Genomic DNA, 21,899 nt, shown 5'->3' with positions numbered 1-21,899 from the left:
CAGTCAAGAGGAACCTTCAGCACTGTGAGTTAGGGTTATTGACTCAGAAAATTAATCATGGATTATTCCTGTTTTGTTTAATGGCTTGTTGTAAGATGCATAGACACCGTGGAAGCAGCTAAGAGTAATGATTAGTTGTATTCCTGTTACAGTCTGAGGTAACATTAAATTTTATTTTGTTTTGGATCCACGAAACAAAGTCCAACTGTAGAAGGGTTGGGTGCAAGCAAACTTTTATTTGACAATTGACACAAGAAAAACAATAGAGCCAGGCAAAAGATGGAGAGAGGAAAAGAAGATATAAGAAAGAGAGGGAGAGAAGTGGGAGAGAAAAAGGGGTAAGGAAGTGGGAAGAAACAATGAGAGAGAGAGTCACGACCAGGGGCCTGTCCAGTGAGTTCCTTCAAGATGGCTCTGATCCTGGACAGGCTCTGATGCAAGATGGCGGTGGGTCAAGAGACAACAAAGCAGGGTGGCCAGAGTAGCCCTCTTTATACCCCCAAAGTTCCTTTGTGACAAAGGAGCAGCTGTCCATCAGCTGCTGCAGGAGCCAGGTTCATTAGCATCAGAGCCATTGCAGACAGGCTCACCTGGAGAGGGGCTTCTGCAGAAGGGTGCAGCCCCCCACCCACTCATCAGTTCTTACCTTCTTCCATGCAGCTCTCCCACTCTGTCCCAGCCACCTTAGCCAGGCACATCAGCATCAATACAATCTCTTAGGTCTCTTCCAACCCAGCCAATTCTATGATTCTATGATTCTAAGGTGGCTTCCTCCACCCTGGCCAGAGTAATGGTGCCTGGAGGGATGTCCCAGCATTGCAGGCTGCCCCTCAGCTCTGGCCAGGCCAGGTACATTCCAGCCTAGACAGGGCTATTCAATTTAAAATTGTCCTTTTGAGACAAATTCCAGTCAGTGAGGTCAGCAGTCTCTCATAATTCCTGACTGCACAGCTTTCAGTACACTACTCCATGAACTGCGAAGGGAAGATGGAGAGCAGACTTACTGCCTTCCACCTCTTCTAGCAGAGACTAGAAGAGTCTTATACCTTACTTCATGGGCGACGCTGTTAGTAGGGTGCTCTGCAAGAAGAGTTGACACTATAATCAGATTGTGGGTCTGATATTTATGGCCAGGTAAAGCAAATCTGGCATTTTAAAGTATCTTACTTCTAGGGGACTTATGTATCTAGATTACTGGATGAGCATGAAATGATGCTTCTGGGAGTGTATCGTATACCAGAGCATTAGACACTTAATGATGATTGTGCCAGGAACTGTAGAGGCTTGTGGTTTGTGAAGTATCTAAGTTATGATGAAGATAATTGTTATTTTATCTGACATCTTTGAAAACTGGTTGCAAAATTTGGCTCCAGTTACTTTTTAGATTAAAAAATTGCTTTGAATTGTACTTTTCAACTGCAGTTCTGGAAAATAACAAGGATGAATCAGTTTCTGAGTTGTTTTACCAACAGTTCCATCCAAAATATTTGTAATATGTAAATTGTGGAACCCTGCAGTAATTATTTGTATTTGTTTTTTTAACAGAACTGAACTGAAGCTAACCCGAAAAGCTGCTTACATGAGATATTTCAACAGTTCAGCCTTCTTCTTTTCAGGGTTTTTTGTGGTTTTTTTAGCTGTGCTTCCATATGCTGTGATGAAAGGAATTATTCTCCGAAAAATATTTACCACCATTTCCTTTTGCATTGTTCTTCGAATGACAGTGACCAGGCAGTTTCCTGGGTCTGTACAGACCTGGTATGACTCTATTGGAGCAATAAACAAAATACAGGTAAGGTACATACACTAAAATCTTCCCAAGTACGTAAGCTAATTCTTTATAGCATGTTATCTTGTCAGTTGATCAACAAAAGCACACAGCATTTATGCAGACTTTCCGATTATACCATGTGTCTCTTTGACTACACACCATGAAATGTCATTATAAATCTTGAGATTGTCATATGGTTCCCCAGGCAGCATAACCACAGGAGTCTTATGCTACCTCCACGCTGCTTTTTCTGAAACAGCAGGATTCAGTTGTTTCTTCTCATTGCAGAATAAGGAACTTAATAAAAACACATGAGTTGTGGTGCTTAAGGGATGTTTTTCCCTCAGAAAAGGAAGTATGAAATTATTACATGTTTTATATAGCATGGCTTCCAGTAGTTACAGTCACAGATCTTCTGGTTTCTTACCTATTAGTGGGAAGAACAGCAGGAGATTGTGCATCTTATGCAAATGTGTAACTCATTCATTATGAGTAGTAAACATAATTAAGGTACTGGTCAAATAATTACTATCTACCTTACCTGCTGAGATCAATTGCTCATATACCAGCATGAGAGGCTTATCTGCAGAGTCAAATCAGGGTGAATTCTCATTAACTCTTATCCTCTGCTTTATCTGCTGTTTTGAAACAACTTTCCAGGAAAAGGATTCTGATTCTACTTTGTGATGAAATCTCAGGTAGTTTTTACATATTTATCAATACTTTTTATAAAACATAATTTTTATTATTTTTAAAGTAATACAAATACTTAGTATAGAATTGAAAGATCTTAATCAGAAATTTGAACCTTAATGTAGAAGAAGAAGCAGGTATTGGATTTTTGTGATTTTTCATCTGGGCAGAAAATTCAGTACATTTAGCCATGAGTCTTTCTATTTGACATTCAGAAGGCTGCCTTGTTTGGTTCCAATTTAGGCAGTACTTGCACTTTCAGATTCCTGAGGTTTTAGTGTAGATATTCCATCTCTCATGTATACTGAAAAAGTGTATCCAATGCCCTGTCACAGAACTGGTAAGTCCTGTTGTAGTACCAGTAGCCCTCACTTTGCTGAACACTTGTCTTTGGGGTATTATCTCTTTGGGTTCTTCATAAATAATCCATCTTCATAAAGAATCATCTCTTTGTGCAGGATCAGTACAGACCCCATGGACAGACTGCACAGAATCCAGTGCCCTTTACTTGTCACAAAAAAGCATAAACAAAACTAATAAACCATTCATACCTTTCTCTGATTGAATTTCCTCATTGGTTTAGGTAGTCCACTGAGCCAGACATATCCCCTGGGGTATTGTTTTTGTCCTATAGCTATACCCATGCTTTCTAGACCATGAAGTCTTTCTGGATCAGTGTACTTTCTCTGGCTATTGCTGTTCCAGCATCTCTGCTGGATGACCCTATTGCCATTGTTATGAAAGCCTAGCTATAATTTCCTTCTTTTGTGTAAACTGTGTTTTATCTTCCAGTTATTTGGTTCCTGCCTTGTCTCCTGTATTACCCAAGTAGGCCTACTTGGTTCCACATAATTTTAAAGGACATTTTAGAGGAGATTGTAAAATCATGGAATAGAAAATTATCTTTTCTACATTATCATAGGATTACTCTTTATTCCTAATATTATCCTAGAAGGTAACACAAGCATCGGGTTGCTGACTTGTGTCATTTGAAATTAGAATACTTCAGTGTTGTACTGCCCAGGATCATTGTCTGCCTTCTTTCTTTATTTGTTTCTTTGTTTTGCTGGTAGAGACATCATTCTAACTCTTTTAAAGTCCCACCGCTTTGGAATACCATTAGAAATATTCATCTAGGGATTGCTCTGTAAAAAGTTTGCTCCTTTCTGAAAGAGCTTTCACAAAATCACAGAATCAGCCAGGTTGGAAAGGACCTCTGAGACCATCAAGTCCAACCCTTGATCCATTACCACCATGGTTATCAGACCATGGCACTGAGTGCCACATTCAGTCTCCTCTTAAAAACCTCCAGAGATGGAAAATTCACCACCTCCCTGGGCAGCCCATTCCAATGCCTGATCACCCTCTCTGTAAGCAATTTTTCCTGATATCTAACTTAAACCTCCCTGGCAGAGTTTTAAGTCCATGCCCTCTTGTCTTACTGGTAGCTACTTGGGAGAGGAGACCGACCGCCACCTGGCTACCCCCTCCTTTCAGGGAGTTGTAGAGAGTGATGAGGTCTCCCCTGAGCCTCCTCTTCTCCAGACTGAACACACCCAGCTCCCTCAGCCCTTCCTCAAAGGACTTGTGCTGAATGCCTTCACAGCCTCCTTGCTCTTCTCTGGACCTGCTCCGGGACCTCAATCTCCTTCCTGAACTGAGGGGCCCAGAACTGGACACAGGACTCAAGCTGTATTTATGCCACTCTCTAAGACACTCCAGTCCAATAGCACTGCCAGACATATTAAGTAGCACTCAGTGTTGGTAAGGATATGCTGCTTTGTGTGGTATGGCCATCATCCCTTACTATTTCCTCTCATCTTCTTTTGTGATGTTTCCAGGATTTCTTGCTGAAAAAAGAATATAAAGCCCTGGAGTATAATTTAACAACTACTGGTGTTGAGCTGGACAAAGTAACAGCTTTTTGGGATGAGGTTAGTACTTTTACCCTAAATAAATCAAAGCACAGAGTGTATCTTTTTTAGTCAACATTTTCCTTGATGTTTTCTAAAATGAGCAACCTGCACTACTTTATTTTAACTAGCTTCAGCTATCAGCAGGCAATGAATATATAGCAAGTAATTAATGCATAGTATCAAATTAGCCACAGTTGAGAAACTTCAGAAGAGACCTTTTAATAATTGTTAAGGCTTGTAATAAGTAGTTATTTCTGATTTAAGCCAGCATGAAAACAGAATCAGGCTGTAGCATGTATAAACATTGAAAGCAATTCTAAAGTAGGAAAATTTTGTGTCCACAAATTTGGGAGCAAGTCCGATACATACATTAAAATAAATGTATCAAATGTATATATTTCTTGAATAAATATAGTATAGATAAAAAAATAAAGTCACAAAATTCATAATTTTTCATAAGCCCATAGTATGATATATCTGCATGGTTGGGTTTTTTTATGTACATACAAGTACACATTTGTGTATGTTGCAGGGAATTGGAGAGCTGTTTCTAAAAGCAAACCAGGAAAACAACAACAGCAAAGCTCCTAGCACTGTCAACAATCTCTTCTTCAGTAATTTTCCTCTTCATGCCTCTCCTGTTCTTCAGGATATAAATTTCAAGATTGAGAAGGGAGAATTATTAGCTGTTTCTGGGTCTACTGGAGCAGGCAAGGTATTTCTACTTCTGTTCTTTCAACAACCGTCTGTATTGTTACCTGTATTATTGTTGTTGTTCTGCGCTTTCTGTAAAAATGACAGCTGCAGGAAAAAGTATGAAAAAACTGTGAGTTTCAATAAAATGGCCAATAGTTATTTGTTTTACTCTCTGGCCAATATGAGCATTTGCTGGATATGAGTTTGCTATATACAAGGATACAGACTTAATAAGGCAACAGCAATTTAAATGACAAAGCAATTCTTCCATAGGAAGTACAAGGAGTTTTGCAGGAGTAATGCAGACTGAAACCTAAAGTTAATGCCCATGGTGAGAATCTCCCTACCTTTAAAACAGTAAAATGGAGAACATAGCATAGATATCCAGATGACTCATTGTGCTAAAGAATGCAGGTTATTGGGATTTTTTATGCCTTGCTAAAATTTAAAAGAAAAATTTGATCAGAAGATAGTCAGTAACCTCACAAACATATGACATGGATTAACCAGATATCTAAAATATCTGCTTTGGACATGTGGCGTACCTCCTCTCTTGAGCTCTGGTCCCTACCAGACAGCCTCAGACAGGCTTCCTGAGTCCGTGTGAAAGCTTGGAGAGATGCTGCAGGTCAAAACAAATATTCATCATGCATTTGGCAGCTTTAACTTCCTACTTGACAAATTATTGGTGAACATATTCTGATTTCTGTAATTTGTGATGAATAAAACTTTTGGTCTCTTGGAGTCAATGGCAAAGGACCCGTTGATTTCAATATGATCAAGATTTCTATATTATTTTTGGTAATGATACCAATAGGAAAGAGCAAGGGACTCCAGACATGAGATTGTTCTCAGGCTAATAAGCTGAGGTGCATTTTACTGTGATAACTCTGAATTAACAGAATATTTTTGCTATGTTGCTGATAATCGCAGGTCACTACTACTAGACATGGTAATTCTAATACAAAAATGTTAACTAGAAAGCACCAAAAATGTATCTCTATCTTCTTTATTCAGCTATTTAGGAAACTGAGAAAAGTTCAGATCGAGCATTTTACATGAGTATATAAAAATGAGAAATTTATACTTTCCAGGCAGTAAAGATGAAAGGCCTATAATATTATCCAGAAGATTTAAGAAAAATAAGGTTTATAACCTTACCCTCCTTTCTTTATAATCTCTTAATTTAAGGTTTCCTTCATATTGCTTGAGGCTGTTACTATATATTCCAGGAACTGTTAGGCCTGTGAAGCAGGCTGCACATTTATCTTAACCTATAACAGGTATAAAACCTGGCATCAGCTCTTTAATACCTCATCAACGTCTGTTTTTTTTCCCCGTTTTTTTATACTTCAAGTTTAACAGGCAGTGTGCAAAATGTAATAAGCAGCTGTCCTTTGAATGAGCCAAAACTTCTTACTCATCATTTTAGAAAATTCAGATTCTGCTGTAATGGAAAGACTCTCGTTAGACTTCCCCCACGTATTGTATAACTGGTCACAGGAACACAGGGCTTGACAGCATGAAACTGTGACTTAGACAGATTTTTAAATCTTTGGCTGTTACGTCCCAGCTTTGTTGACCATTTATTAGTGATAAGAACACCACTGGAATGGCTCTGTAACATATTTTTCCTTGTATTTCTCAATTCTATTCTTTGATCTATTAGCCAGTGATGTGTGACAAGGTTACTACAAGCTACTGATTAACTTTGAAATTATAACATGTCAGTACTGAAATTGCAATCAATTCTTTTATGAAGGGAAATAGTAGATATACTTAGGTCATGTATTCACGTAAATGAGTTAACTGTTACAGGGGAAAATTCAGATCACACTGAGCTGTTTGTGGGTAATTGTATGCACATACACAAAGAAATTGCATTTTTTAAAGGCAATACAGATAAAAGGTTTATGAGTGCTAGCAAAATTGTAAACATGAATTGTGTTGTCCAAAGAACAACAAAAAAAAAAAGGTCACTGATATTTCTAAAGCTCAATTAACATTCTCCATAAATGCCAATACCTTGTCTGTGTGCATCTTGCAGATTCTCACACTTGTACCTTGAATAAGTAATGGACGTTTAAATAAAAATACATACTTTAGCAGAAGCAAGCCTTTTTTACAAAATACTTTACACAATTTCTATTATTCATTGAATGAAGTATCTCTGATTTCAGAGGCTTTCAGGACCATTTGTATCATGAAAATCTCCACTAATTGCAGCTTGCACTGGATCAGTATTTATAGGGACACTTTAAAAAGCAAATGTACCATTTCAGTGACATAGCAGAGTGACTCTCAGTTTGTTTAGCATTTCTTGTGGTTGTCCATATCTCTGATATATTAACCAAGTGTTAATGATTTTTCAGACTTCTCTTCTAATGTTGATAATGGGAGAACTGGAGCCTTCACAGGGTAAAATTAAACACAGTGGAAGGATATCCTTTTCACCTCAAGTCTCCTGGATCATGCCTGGAACAATAAAAGAAAATATAATTTTTGGAGTATCCTACGATGAATACCGATACAAGAGTGTCATTAAAGCCTGCCAACTGGAAGAGGTCAGTCATCTAGGATTCTTAAAACCTCTGCCCCAACCTAAGTGAAAAACAGCAAAGAAAAGGTCAGGGAGCAGAGCTTTAAGTAAGCAGGACATTTCTGAAATTTAAGAATCCTGATTTTGTGGAATTGCAAATCAGTCTGTTGGCAGCTCCTTTGAGAGATACACTGATGGTGCTAGGTCTGGTAGTTTGCACAACAGCAGCCAGCTCAGATGCTGTAAGGTATCATACTTCTCTGTCTTTCTTGCTAGTGAAAAACCTGGAGAAATATATTCATGTTAAAAATTATGTAAAAAGTATTGTTCCTACAATTTTTTTGACATTTCTTCCCCTTAAAGAAACTTTTCCTTAGAATCTTTGAAATGAGCCTGTTTTTCTCCTTTCTCAAAAATGGTTCCAAGGATAATTAGTACTCCAGAAAGCTGAATTATTTAGAGGAAACTCTTGACTGAAGTTGGGTCTTTCTGTGTGCACAGAGAAAATTTCTCACTGGAAATTATTTCAAGATTGATCTTTATGTGACATGTAGCCTGCAATTAGTACAATGACATGGAAGTGCCCTTGTGTGTGTTAATGTTGCCAGAGGATAGTGTAGAAAAAGATATCTTTTCAAATTGCAAGATACAAAAGGAGAGCATTTTTTAACCTTTCCATCCTTATTGCAGTGCCTTAATGTCAGGGGTTTTTTTGGTAACATGTAGATGAAAGCAAGAAATATTTAGCTGTGCTGAACAGGATCTGTCTTTAGGCCACACAGAGAAATGTATTTCCCTTTAGCACCAGTCAAGCAGGAAAACAATAGCCAGTCTGTTTAAAAGTAAGATGAGGTTACTGCACTTTATCCCAGAGTAGGGTATAGTTAAGTAATAGAGTAATCTTTTCTTATATGTTTGTGGTCATTTCAGCTTCTGTTTGGATTGTGATTTACTGGAAATCTTTGAAAGGTTCTGGTGACAGGACAATTAACTTCTGTGTCAGGCTTTCTGAACAGAGTAGTCCTTACTACCAGTCATAAAAGTTTTAGTTAATGCCAAAGCTCCAAGCAACAACTGGCGTCAGCAGTTCAAAACTGTCCTTGTCAAAAGAGGCTTCCCAGCCCAGGCCCTTCCTAGAGCAGAAGGCACTTAAAGATGGTTCTTTGTCTTGATGGTGGTGGGACTGCTTGGTGTCTCGGTGGTGTTGGGATGCCTCACTGTTGCAGTGTTAGTGGCACAGCTCAGTGTTTTGGTGTGAAAACTCTGTCTCAGTGTTGTCTGAGATGTCTAATTGCCTCAGAATTGGTGGGACAGCTCTATGTCTTGGCAATGTCCAGTAGGCTGCAACTCCTTTGTTCTCTAAACAGGCTCAGTCAAGACAGCTTTGATCTGTGTTGGTGCAGCTCTGTGTTGGTTGATACGCTTCATCTCCCAGCAGGACTCATTATTTGAGGCCAAGTTTTATGTTTATAAGGATATTTTCTTTTGGCCTGAAGAGAAGGCAGAATGGTCTGAAAGGAAGCCAAACAGATTACGTTATTGCTACTATTATGCTTTCTACTCTCATTAGCTTTCACATCTTAGTTACTGAACAGGACTTAGTATCACATATTTAAGGATGAATTTCAAAGATTAATCCCCTGCTCATTGCCTATTGTGCATCTTTTAGGGGTTTATTACTTCAAGAATTAATACTTTGTGGGATTTGGGTTGTGCGTGTTCTCATTCTGCACAAAAAAGAAGTGCCAGAGGGTTTTTGCCTAAGGGAGCTCACTTTGCCCCCTTCTCTGCAGCTTTCCTGGGTAGTTAGATAGTTTACCTGAATGTGGGACTGCTGTTGGGCTTATACGAGCTCTTCAAGGTGATTGGTTATAAACCAGTTCATTTCCTTATTGCGGATATGCTGAAACTCAGTTAACACACTCAACAGTGAGTTTTACTTCCAGGCTCTGTGTTCGCAAAACATTTTTAGGAATACAAATCTATCTTCTTTGATCTGGTCATGAAACAGATGTATTACTACTGCAAAATGTAACATACCTGTGAAGTGCCCTGTTTGCTTTCACCATCACCCTACAAAGGAAGCATACTGAAGAGGTAGTCCTGTTTCTAAATCTGATGTCTTTTCCCCTTTGTCTTCATTAGGACCAATAAAATATTACAGGTTACTCTGTGTGGGTTGCATCAAAACATAAGCATAAGTTTGGGACTTCCTGGCACAGTCAATAGCTTGTTTTTGTCTGTTAGTAGAAAAGGACACTGAAGCTGGGTGAGTTTATACATGGTGTTCTGCACTTTATTTTAGGCCTATGAAGATATGCAAATCATATTAAGGAAACATAGTTTAAATAATTTGGGCATGCATGAGAATTTTTTAAAAAGTCAGTGCTACGTTTTTCTGCCTGACTTTTTTGATTGGTACAAAGGTGATTTGCCCTGGGGCTTATCACTTACAGCCTTCTTAGAATTGCTAAGAATTGCTAAATTCAACTCAAAGTATTATGAAATATGGAAAGTACAAGTAAATATTTCACAGAACTTGCCATATTTTTCAGTGTCCAAGAATAAGATTTTATCTGTATAGGAAAACAGAAGATCTTTATTTAGAGGTTAGAATGTGTTATGTGTTAGATTTTTATTTTGTAGTCCTAAAAATGGCAAACCTGGTGATATTAACCATTACCTAGGAAGGTAATTCTATGATTATAAGTTCCTCAGAGATTGAAGGGTTGTATTAATGTCATGGCAGGGATAGCATGAATATAAATTGGAATTTGTAGGAGTAGCCAGTGGGGTTTGCAAAATCCCTGTTACTGATGTAATGAAAAATGGAGAAGGAATGCAGCTTGATGTTCAGTTTTTTAGGTTGAAAAATCAGTCTTAATAGCCTATTATATGCTGGGGATGGGATTTTTGTTTGGTTTTAGCATTTGCTGACTTAAAAAGGTAAAACTGTTGAGCAGTTGAAATAGGAATCTTTGTGTCTAAATGCTGTTAATATTGACCAAAACCATCCTAAGAGAAAGCACTCCTCCAGTCAGGACAGCAGATACAGGCCTGTTATGGTTATTCTTGTTAAAAATAAACAAGCATTTCTGTCCCATTTGAAGGGATGCAGTAATTAGTTTTAAAGGCATACTTCTATAACTTCCATTTTTACCTTTTTGCAAGGTAAGGTAGATAATTTTCCACCTAGTTAGTTCATTTGATCCTTCAATAGTTACCTAAGAGGCCATAAACACAAAATGGCAAACTACCTTTAAGAGATAACCACTGTTAAAGTAAACACATGTTCAGATTTGAGAGCCATCAGCTGCTCATGAGTGTAATGTTTAACATGGCATGCAAAAAGAGGAAGTGTTTGCATGCAAAATGAAGTCATATCGTACAACTAACCTGATCTCCTTCTGTGACAAGGTGTCCCACTTAGTGGATGGGGGAAAAGAGGGGGATATTCTCTACCTACACCTCAGTGAAGCTTTTGACACCATTTCCTACAGCATTCTTGTGGAGAAATGAGCTGCTCAAGGCTCAGATGTGTGTGCTCTTTGCTGGTTAAAAAAAGTAGCTGGATGGAAGCCAAAAGAGTTGTGGTGAGTGGAATTAAATCCAATTGTCAGCAGCTCACAAGTGGTGTTCTCCAGGGTCAGTATTGGGACTGATTTTTATATCTTTATAATATCTTTATCAGTGATCTGGGTGAGGGGATTGAGTGGACCCTCACTAAGTTTGCAGATGACACTAAGTTGGGAGGAAGTGTTGATCTGTAAGAAAGCTCTACAGAGGAACCTGGACAGGCTGGATTGTTGGCCCAAGGCCAATTGTATGAAGTTCAACAAAACCAAATGCCAGGCCCTCTACTTGGGCCACAACAATTCCATGGAACACTACAGGCTTGGAGAAGAGTGGCTGGAAAGTTGCTCAGTGGAAAAGGACCTGGGGTTGTTGGTTGACAGCCAGTTGAATATGAGTCAGCAGTATGCGGTGTGGTCAAGGTGGCCAACAGCAGCTTGGCTTGTATTAGAAATAGTGTGGCCAGCAGGACTAGGGAAGTGGTTGTACCTGGCACTGCTGAGGCCGCAACTCAAGTACTGTGTTCAGTTTTGGGCCCCTCTGCTTCAGGAAGGACATTGAATTTCTGGAGAGAGTCCAAAGAAGGATAACAAAGCTGGTGAAGAGTCTAGAGCACAAGTCTTACAAGGAACAGGTGAGGGAACTGGAGATTTCTAGTCTGGAGAAAAGGAGACTTAGGGGAGACCATATCAGCTACCTGAAGGAGGTTGTAGCAACATAGGGATTAGTCTCTTCTCCCAAGTAACAAGTGAAAAATGGTTTCCAGTTGTGCCAGGTGAGCTTCAGATTTGATATTAGGAAATTTTTTTTTCATCATAAGGGTTGTCAGGCACTGCAACATGCTGCCCAGGGAAGTGGCAGAGTCACCATCTCTGGTCACATTTAAAGACATGTAGATGTGGTGCTTAGGGATGTTAGTGGTGAACTTGGCAGTGCTAGGTTAACTGCTGGACTTGATGAACTTGGTCTTTTTCAACCAAAGAGTTCAATGATTCTACTAAAGAAATTTGTGGCCAGATTCTTTAGTGGTGGGGTTTTGGTTTTTTTAGTTTTTTTTTTCTTTATTCTGAGCTGCAGAAGATTAATTTTCATCTAAGAACTTAGATGACAGAGACAATAACTAGAGCAGGTGTCAGTCAGTATGACAAACACTGGTTTGTCTTCCTGCATATCTGATGTCTCCTTTTAGAGGATGGCATCTATTTCTGGGTGCCTTGTTTTTCACAAGAGATATTGGCATATTACAAAGTGTGTGTAAGAGAGGAACAATAAGGATTCAAGTCTGGAAAAGAGTGCTTTGTAGTAGGTAGTTCTCTACAGGAGAATATTAGGAGGTAGCTTGGTTACCTGATCATGTACATGTCTAGAGTGTAAACTATGTGAGAGCAAGTTACTTAGCCTATCTTCATAGCTGAGGAGAGCAACAGGCATGTCAAGGTAAAGTTCATCTCATCCTAATGTAAATAGCTAGAATAGCATAAATGCCTCTTTCAGGCAGAAAATCCACATAATATGTCAAATCTCTCACTGCAGTCATTGCATCTCAGACATGTGGGCCCAAAAGCTGGCTACCTTTGTACTTTTTCCACCTCTCACTGGCATGATCCACTGGCATAAGCAGACTCCTCTAACTGAAATTCTTGTCTGTGGCCCAAAATCATGGGCAGGTCAGCTGCTGACACAGTGAATTCCCTGGGAAAACTGGAAGTAAATAAGCTAGCACAGTTTCAATAAAGCAGAGGAGCATCTCGATTGGATGAAAAAATAGATTTAAACTCCCAAATGCACTGATTTCTGTAAGTTTATCAAATAAATACGTTCAACAGAGCCCCTTTGCAATGTTCTGTGTTAATATGCTTTAGTTAAAAAGCTCTTTCAGGCAAGACAACTTTTGACACCTCATTCCCCGTCCTAGGTACAGGGGGCTGGACTGATTATCTTGGATATTGTCCTATCTTCTGCGTCACTTCTGGAATCATATTTATTTCCCTCACCCTGTGCTTAACCTACCCACACACACCATACGATTTCATGTTTCAAAAATGTATTCTGCAGGAATGTTTCACCATGGAGAAAGCAAGTTTTGCCAGCATTTGTGTGAGTTTTGAGTGAGCCTGACACTGCTCAAGGTCATAAACTCTTGCAAAACAAATCTTATGCTTTTGGGTAATAAATCCTTCATAAGCCTCAGCTTCAGGAATTACAGGCAAAGACAGGAGAGATACCTAAATAAAGTAAAATTTTTAAAAGTAATTTCTGATTTAAAATACTTTAAAGAGATCTGGTTTTCTGTCTACTGTCCCAGGAAGTGAGTAGCTGAATATGTTAAAGCTGGTTACCCAAAAGCCAAGATGTAAAAAAATTCCTGAAAATTCTTCCTTTTTAAAAGCTAATAGAAATCTTCACTAGTGGATAGGACTCTGAAACACAAGACTTGATTTCAGAACTTTAAAGCTTCATCTTTTGAAATATATTTCATATCTGTTTTTCATTATAGTTTCTTTTCTGAAAATCAGGAAAAACTGAAAGTTATACTTTCTACAAGATGACATTTCAATGTCATTATTTGAAGATTTTCAGTAATCACTTAAATCTAGAGTTTTGTTTCAGTTCCATTTCTACCTTGTGGGCATATTAGAATTGAATATGATTGCTTGGAAGCACAGGATCAGCTAGTGGGAAAGCAGGTAACACTAAATTTTCCTCTTGTAACTAGAAAAAAAAATATTAAATAGGATGAAACATTATTCCAACTCCTGCTTGAAACCCTTGATGCTGGTTATGCTTAATGTGTTATTAGTTTTTGGCTTTGGCATTTTACACAAGAAATGCTGTAGAATTTTTCTTCTAATTTAGTTCACACAGTACATACTATAGAAAGGGAACTGAAGTGTGTATTCAGAGGCAGCTTTGCTAAAACAAAAAGAGAAAGAAAAGAAGGCAAAACAAGGTGTACTTTGGCAGGTGAGAAGGAAGTAGCAATATGAACTGGGGGCTTTTCTGGAAACTGAAAATTAACATGGGGAGTGTTCATGGCAATGCAAAAAAGGAAGGGGATAGAGGTGGTAAAGAACATGGAGCTGTGGAAAAGTTGAAGTGAAATAGAGGAAAGCATTAGTGAAAATGAAGCAGAGGGTAAAGACTGCTGCTCTGTTCCATCAGTTTCATGACTGTTTTATCTATTTGGAGCAGAGGTGGAAGAGAGAATATTGAAATCCACATTTTTAAGGACGTATGTGAGGAAGAGCAGCCCCATAAGTAAAATATATAAATCCTATCATTAGAACTACTTGAATAATTCTAGTAACCTCATATATATAAAGCAAATATTTACTGAAGGGAATGGTTCTTAGAAAATATTGTCTGGCATTCTATATTATTTTCATTTTTGCTAATTATTTATCAAGTGATTTTGGTAACAAGCAATCTCAACAGAAAAGACTTGGAATGTGAAGTGTATTCTGAGGTTTCTTTTTTTTATAATGAGACCTATTCACCCTGAAAAGAGGTATTACATTAATCTGTCTCAGCTATATTCTTCCATACTAAGCCCAAAAGTATTATGAAGGTCATCCCTTTGCTCCTGAGGTAAATAAATATGATATTTACATTGTTAAAAATGCAAAGAAGAGATGTTGAAAATGGTGCCTTCTCCTTGAGTGTGGAACTTGGCATTTCTAAGAACCTGGTGTAAGCAGCATCCACAAAAGTAGCTGCTGTCTGTGTGAACTGTGAGGGTCTTCTTCTCTGAATAGTTGCCATAGGCTTCTCAATTTAAGAACTTAGAAATAAATATCTTAAAAAAAATTCCAATGGCTGCTTCATTAATATGCTGGGGTTTGTGCTGTTCAGCATCATTAGATTAGGTTTGTCCCTGGCTTGATTTCACTTCCTGCATAAAATGACAGCAAGGATGTATTTGGACCAGCCCAATGTACTTTTTTACAATGGGTAATTCATGTTCCAACAAATAGCATTGTGTGTCTATTGGACTTCATCACTCTGTTTATGCCTTTGAAAGAAATTACTAAACATTTTTTAATTAATATAACTACAGTCTGAAAAGTTCTTTGTCTATTCCATGCCATGTATTATCCTGAGCTGAAGGGTAGAAGAGAGCAGAAGGAGAATTCATTAAAAATCTGATTAAAATTCCATGTTGACACACCTGCAAAGAAATATATCTGACAAAATCCCAACACCATGTAAAACAATGGGAGCCTTAGAATTAATTTCAGTAGGGCAAGGATGAAGACCTTATGGGCCTAGTTCCTTACCTGGACATTTTTGGAGGAAGTAGGATCAGGAGACAGCAATAGCTTCAGGACCATTACAGACAGCAGTAGTGGTAGAAATGAGAAATAGTGGAAATCAGCTTAGATATATATACTTAACCACACAAATTCCAATGTTATGGTGAAGATACTGGGCAAGTGCAAAGTTACAGATCATAGAATCATAGAATTGGCTGGGTTGGAAGGGACCTCAGAGATCATCGAGTCCAACCCTTTTACCACCGTTGCGGTTGCTATGAATAACACTACTCCCACATGCATGTTTAAACCATAAGTATTATGAGCAGGTTGCCTCAAATTAAGTGCCAAAAAGCTTTTATGCCAGAATTTCACATGTTCTCTCCAAATGCTTCATGACTTGTGGGAAGATGATTTTGTCACATTCAGAAAATCAGTCATTAAATATATTGGTGGCACTGTTCTTCACATCCCTCTTTCTGCAAGTAGCTGAGCTGTTACATTAGTACCAGGGATTTGCTTGTGTGACCCTCCTTTTACAAGAGGGAAATAACTAGTTAATGTGAAAAGATTTTAACAATCACCTGCAATGGCTTTTCCATACATAAGAGCATCTTGATTTTAAGGTCAGAATCCTCAAAGTCAGGAAGTGAATGCTATTATCAAATTAAAGAGTTGGGAGAATCTCTCATTTCCTGACTGACCAGGCAGTCAACATCTACTCCTTGAGTGGCTGGACCTTTCATCTGTCACTGATCCAGGACTGAACAGCATTGTTCACTCTTTTCCTGAGGTCGGGCCAATTTATAGGGGAGGAAGAAGGAAACATTTATCTGGAAGGATTTTTATTTATTTATTTATTCTGCAAAACCTCAGAGAGTTGGAATGCCAAAAGGCTGCCCAACAGGGAGCAATTAGCCATCAAAATCACAACAGGGGTGATCAGATTTGGATTGTATCTGACTTCATAGAAAATGCAAATTTCAGAGAGCAGCTCTGAAATTCCAGGTTGTACTCCATGCTGCAGAGTGCTTGTAGACAGCTGAGTGCCCCTCAGCTCTCTGGGGCCTAAAGGCTGCCCCTGGGGATTTTGTTTGCCACATTTCCCCCCCCTAGAAGTTGCACTAAAAGGAAAATCTTGGTAAAGCATGAGAATGCTGAAGTCCATTTTGTCTGGTATCACATGCTTTATCAGCTTCTTTGGCTTTGGGGGACCCTTGCCCTGAACACATCCACAGGCAGTGAGAGCAGCAGTCAGGCACTGGGCGCTTCTGGGACATTTGGGGTGTCCAGTTTAGTACATGGCAAAGTGCCCAGGAGTCATACCCTAGACTCCTGAGGGACAGGGAGGTCTCTGTGAAAAGTCCCCTGAAACTTGAAACTACCACCAGCACAGTGGTGCTCTGCAGGTCCCTGGTGGCTTTTCTGTCTGACCTGTCTGGACACTGTTTACAGGACATTTCCAAGTTCCCAGACAAAGATTATACAGTGCTGGGTGAAGGTGGAATCATTCTGAGTGGAGGCCAGCGAGCACGAATCTCACTAGCAAGGTGAGTATTTTGCTTTTTAAGTAGTCTACTGTTTAATGTAGAAGGAAAGCATTATGACTAAGCACTTAAGTACATATGGACCAAATTCTGCTAGATAAATATCCTCCAAGTATATCAAGAACTTCATTTTTGTATCAGAAATGTTGATTTTCTCTGTGCAATTGAATTTGTGATACACCTGCATAACTATTGAATTTTAAAAATTTGATGTCAGGTACATGCTGTGGCTTATCTGAAGACGAATCTTTCCCTCCTTGATGCAAGATGCTGCTTGGGGATTCAGACCTTTAAATGTAGCTTTCTTAATACTGAAGAAACCCATGCAAAGATACAAATAAGTAATATTCCAGGATCTTTCTTTGCTATGACATTTGTACAAAGCAGTCTGTGTGTTCATTAATGACGTACTCCCTGTGTGCACATAACAGAAATGAAGAAAAAAAGGACCATGTTTCAGAAATTGTTATTAATAGTTCTGGTCTTTTTCTGTCGTAAAAAGGAAAAGTGGAAAGCAATGGCTTAGTCAGTAGCTATGAGTAATGATCTGGCCTTGTCTGACCTTGCAATGTTAGTAAGTAATTTTGAAGGTCTATGTAACTATAACATAGGTGTTTGCCTTATAAATTAGCTAGTGTTTCAGTGAAATCACTAAGCTGTCATCAGAAATCCAGTAATGATAACTCTGATATGTAAATGGCCTCATTTATTTCTGTGCCAAGTGGAAATTGTGCTGGTTCCCATGCTCAGAAACACTGTGTAGAAGTAAATTCATGTTATTGTGCTCCACACTGGCATCTCACTAAAGATTTCTATATGTGTGTGAGGCCAAAAGATGGGGTCATTAAAAAAGACTTTCATCATGAACATGTTTTATACAATAAGGTAAGAGTTGAGGGGAGTAGCAGACAAAGCTTTCACAGAAAACACCCCAAACCCTAGCCAACAGAAACCACTTAGATTTTCAGGTAAAATGCAATAGTTACATGAAGTCTTTCCCATATTCTATGAATAGTCGTGTCTGTCACTTTTTAGGTGGTTGCAGTTCACTTACTGGAAGGTCACAAAACTGATGTAATATCTTTATTGTCACTACATAATTTTAAAAACAATTCAGTGTCCCAAAGACAGTGGCTGTATCTGCTTTACATTTTGTTTGGTCTCCAGCCTAAGCTCAGCACACAGTGAGGTGTGCAGCTGTCAAGGTGTGGGTTGCAGATGAAGCTCTGAGAAAGCTGGAGAAGAAAATTTAAGATTGCAGCCCCAGATTATTTCTGTCTGCACTGGCAAAAAAATTGATGTTATTTGTTTGAACGGGCTTTGCACATGTATCTGGGGTACTCTGTGCAAAGTCTCATGAAATGAGAATTCCTGCTGGAAGTGCCATCAACCAGCCAGCAGGAGAAGGAGATGGAGATTGTCTGAATCCATCTCTCTTGCAAAGGGTGCTGTCAGTGCCTCAGGCTGCCACTGGAGGAAAGAAAGGACCAAAGGACAAAAGAAGTGCATGCCCTGGGTTTGAGCTAGCATGGTGGCCCGGTACACTAAAGCCCATGTAGAGCTGCTAATTCCAACATACAAATTATAGCAATAATTTGAGTGCTACCACTATCCCAGTAAAAATCCTGCAAACTTTTTGCTGATAAAAGAGACAAGAACACTGTGAATGTTTTGTTGTTGTGCAGCCAGCACATCATAAAGTATGGTCAGTTAAATCCATCATGACAGAGGAGTTTTCAATAAAGATGCTTGGTTTATTACTGTAATATACTGTAAGCGAGGGCTTTTTCTCCTGGTGTTTAAATATTTTCACATTGTTTAATACAGTGATTTTTAAACTCATTTATAGAACAGTTTAAAAAATCCTGAAATGCAGCTGATTAAATATTCTTTACTAATTATACCCTGATTCATATCACATCATGATTTTCATACTCACAGAGGAAGGCAAAGAGCTTTTTTGAACTTCTTTTGAAATGGGTTTTAAAAAAAACCCTTTTAACCACAGGTTTAGATCTCAGTGAGCCATGTCCATGCACATAATGCTACAAATAGTTTTCCGTGTTCTGAACTCAAAATACTGTACAGTCCTATTTCAGATAATGATTGCAAGATTGTGGCTCACTACTGCACTTGCTTTTGCTCAACAGCGGTTTTTAAATACTTTTAGAACTAAGCATTGAGGCCTAAGTCTGTTCATACTCTTATTTACAGCTATGTAATATTTACTCAGGCACCAGAAGATATTACAGAGGATACTAAATTCCCACTTAAATGGTTGATGGGGCCTGTCAAATTCAGGCTATAAACAGACCTCTAGAGCAATAGGAGTAAAAGGAGATATGTAGCTTCCTTTGGTAGGACAGAAATTCATGGAAAACTGAGTGAGTTTATAATGTGGTCTGGAACAAGGAAAGGCTTTAGTGGAAGGTGTCTTATAAATGCATTTAACATTCAACTCTATCTCCGTATTGATAATGTAGGAAAGTCCATCAATTATGAGGCTTTGGGTCAGAACTGTAGTGGGATTATTTAAAAATTATATTTATGTAGATTTCTAAGACTACTGAAAGTTAATGTAATTTCCATTTTCCCTATTCAGAGCAGTGTACAAAGATGCTGATTTGTATCTCCTGGATTCTCCTTTTGGACATTTAGACATTTTTACAGAAAAAGAGATATTTGAAAGGTACTGTATGTTTTTATATATTGTATTTAAAATCCCACCAAGCAGCATAAAGTAAAACCAAGAACAGAAATTTAATAACTACAAAAATACTGAAGTGATCACAATCATACCTTTTGAGGCTGTTTACTTTTTTGAATTTTCATGACTATTTTGTGTTAGTGGTAGTCCAGCATACTGTGCTGGGAAGAAGCCTGGGCCAGGTGTAAGCATTACTGCTCTCTCAGTGTATTGCGCTTGCTATAATCTGTTACTCCTAGAGTATATGTCTTTATGTTGGGCATGTCTGTGTACCAGAAAAGTTTTCATTTTAAAACACCTCCTTAGTAAGTACAAATTGTTGCAAAGAGCCGTGTTTTGTCTTGTTTTTCTAATTACTGAAGACTGATCACCAGAAAATGCTCACTGAGAAAGAGATTGGCATCAGCTTGGCCAAAGATAAGAGATTTTTTCACTTGTCTTGGTGATGTAGCTCAGAACAGTATGGACATACACTTCCACTTATGGGGTTTTTGGTTTGAAACTGAGCTAATACTTTTAAGTTTGGTAGCAAAATATCTAAGTAAACCTAAGATGAAAAGAAATATTCCATTTTCATGTTGAACTGTGGAATAGGTGGAAAGGGATAAAAGCAACATTTCATCATGAAGAAAAAAAAAGTTTAATACTTTCTCTTTTTGTAGCTGTGTGTGCAAGTTGATGGCGAATAAAACGAGGATCTTGGTTACTTCAAAACTGGAACATTTAAAGATTGCTGACAAAATACTAATTTTACATGAGGGGAGCTGCTACTTCTATGGAACATTTTCTGAACTTCAGGGTCAACGGCCAGACTTCAGCTCAGAGCTGATGGGATTTGATTCTTTTGATCAGTTCAGTGCAGAGAGAAGAAATTCGATTCTAACCGAGACTCTCCGACGATTTTCCATTGAAGGAGAAGGCATAGGAACAAGAAACGAAATCAAGAAGCAATCTTTTAAACAAACATCAGAATTTAATGACAAAAGGAAGAACTCCATCATTATTAATCCTCTTCATGCAAATAGGAAGTTCTCAGTAGTGCAGAGGAATGGAGTGCAGGTCAATGGGATAGAAGATGGCCACAATGACTCACCGGAGCCAAGGCTCTCCCTGGTACCTGACCTGGAACAGGGAGACGTAGGTCTGCTCCGGAATAACATGCTGAACACAGACCACGTGCTGCAAGGCCGTAGGAGGCAGTCTGTGTTAAACCTGATGACAGGCACCTCTGTGAGCTACGGACCAAGCTTCCCCAAAAAGGGAAGTACAACATTTCGGAAAATGTCTATGGTGCCTCAGACAAACCTGTCTTCTGAGATAGATATCTACACCCGGCGCTTGTCTCGGGATAGTGTGTTGGACATAACTGATGAGATTAATGAAGAGGATTTGAAGGTGCGTGTTGATCTGCATTCATCTTGAGCTTTAATATGGCAATAATTTAGTGAAATATACTCCTTATATACTTTTCTATCGACTATGTCACTCTTAAAGCAGTGCTTCTCTGTGAAATATCTTTTGGGAATATCAGTGAAATTTTTAAAACTCAAATACTATCCCAAAAGAATTGAAATTCTGAAAAACTGATCTTGTCTGATTTTTACATTGTTTTCGAGTGCTATTTGTAGAGGATGTCAATATAGAATTTTAATCTCTTGCACTTAAATCTATCTTAATATTACTTATGCTTATTTAAATCTGAAATCAAAAGATGGCAAAACATTTTTTTTCAAGTGTTTATGTGAAATTGACATTCAAAACGTTGAGGCTTATGGAAAAAATAAAATACAGTTGAAGTATTAACACAGTTTTCAAAACTATAATTTGATAAAATTTGACATTTTTTTCATACTGCTCATCTCTTATGTTCTAATATGGATAATGAACAGAGGAGTAAGCTTTTTATGGATGTACTGGGAATTATGTAATTCAGCTTGACTTTTATGCCAAGAACTGGATCAAAACTCCTTTTTCTAATAATTATCAACTGGTCGTGATGAAATCCTTTCATTTTCAAAACTGATATCAGATTTTAACAAGATAGGAAAGTGGAAAAATGTCTACAAGAAATGTTCAAGCAATTTAGTGAAGCACTCCCCGCTTTTTCTTTTGCTTTATTGATCTCAGCAGGAAAAGAAAACAGCTCAGACACGAATTTTTGTTCTAACAGTACAATAATAATTTTAATTGAAAGAGAATAGCTA

At 38.3% G+C, this 21,899-nt stretch overlaps 1 protein-coding gene across 1 annotated transcript in view; it reads left to right on the top strand.

Annotated features, from left to right (window-relative positions):
- The window catches only part of CFTR (CF transmembrane conductance regulator), an 83,129-nt gene that overhangs the window by 24,270 nt on the left and 36,960 nt on the right, over positions 1 to 21,899 (top strand). The window contains exons 8-14 of the mRNA XM_030460575.1: positions 1,546 to 1,792; positions 4,306 to 4,398; positions 4,913 to 5,095; positions 7,449 to 7,640; positions 16,897 to 16,991; positions 19,591 to 19,677; positions 20,358 to 21,090. Coding sequence (XP_030316435.1) covers positions 1,546 to 1,792; positions 4,306 to 4,398; positions 4,913 to 5,095; positions 7,449 to 7,640; positions 16,897 to 16,991; positions 19,591 to 19,677; positions 20,358 to 21,090 — 1,630 coding nt within the window. The remainder of the gene's footprint in view (positions 1 to 1,545; positions 1,793 to 4,305; positions 4,399 to 4,912; positions 5,096 to 7,448; positions 7,641 to 16,896; positions 16,992 to 19,590; positions 19,678 to 20,357; positions 21,091 to 21,899) is intronic.

This window comes from Calypte anna, chromosome 1 (assembly GCF_003957555.1).
Source record: "Calypte anna isolate BGI_N300 chromosome 1, bCalAnn1_v1.p, whole genome shotgun sequence".
NCBI classification, from domain to species: domain Eukaryota; kingdom Metazoa; phylum Chordata; class Aves; order Apodiformes; family Trochilidae; genus Calypte; species Calypte anna.
This window is presented reverse-complemented; position numbering and strand designations above follow the sequence as displayed.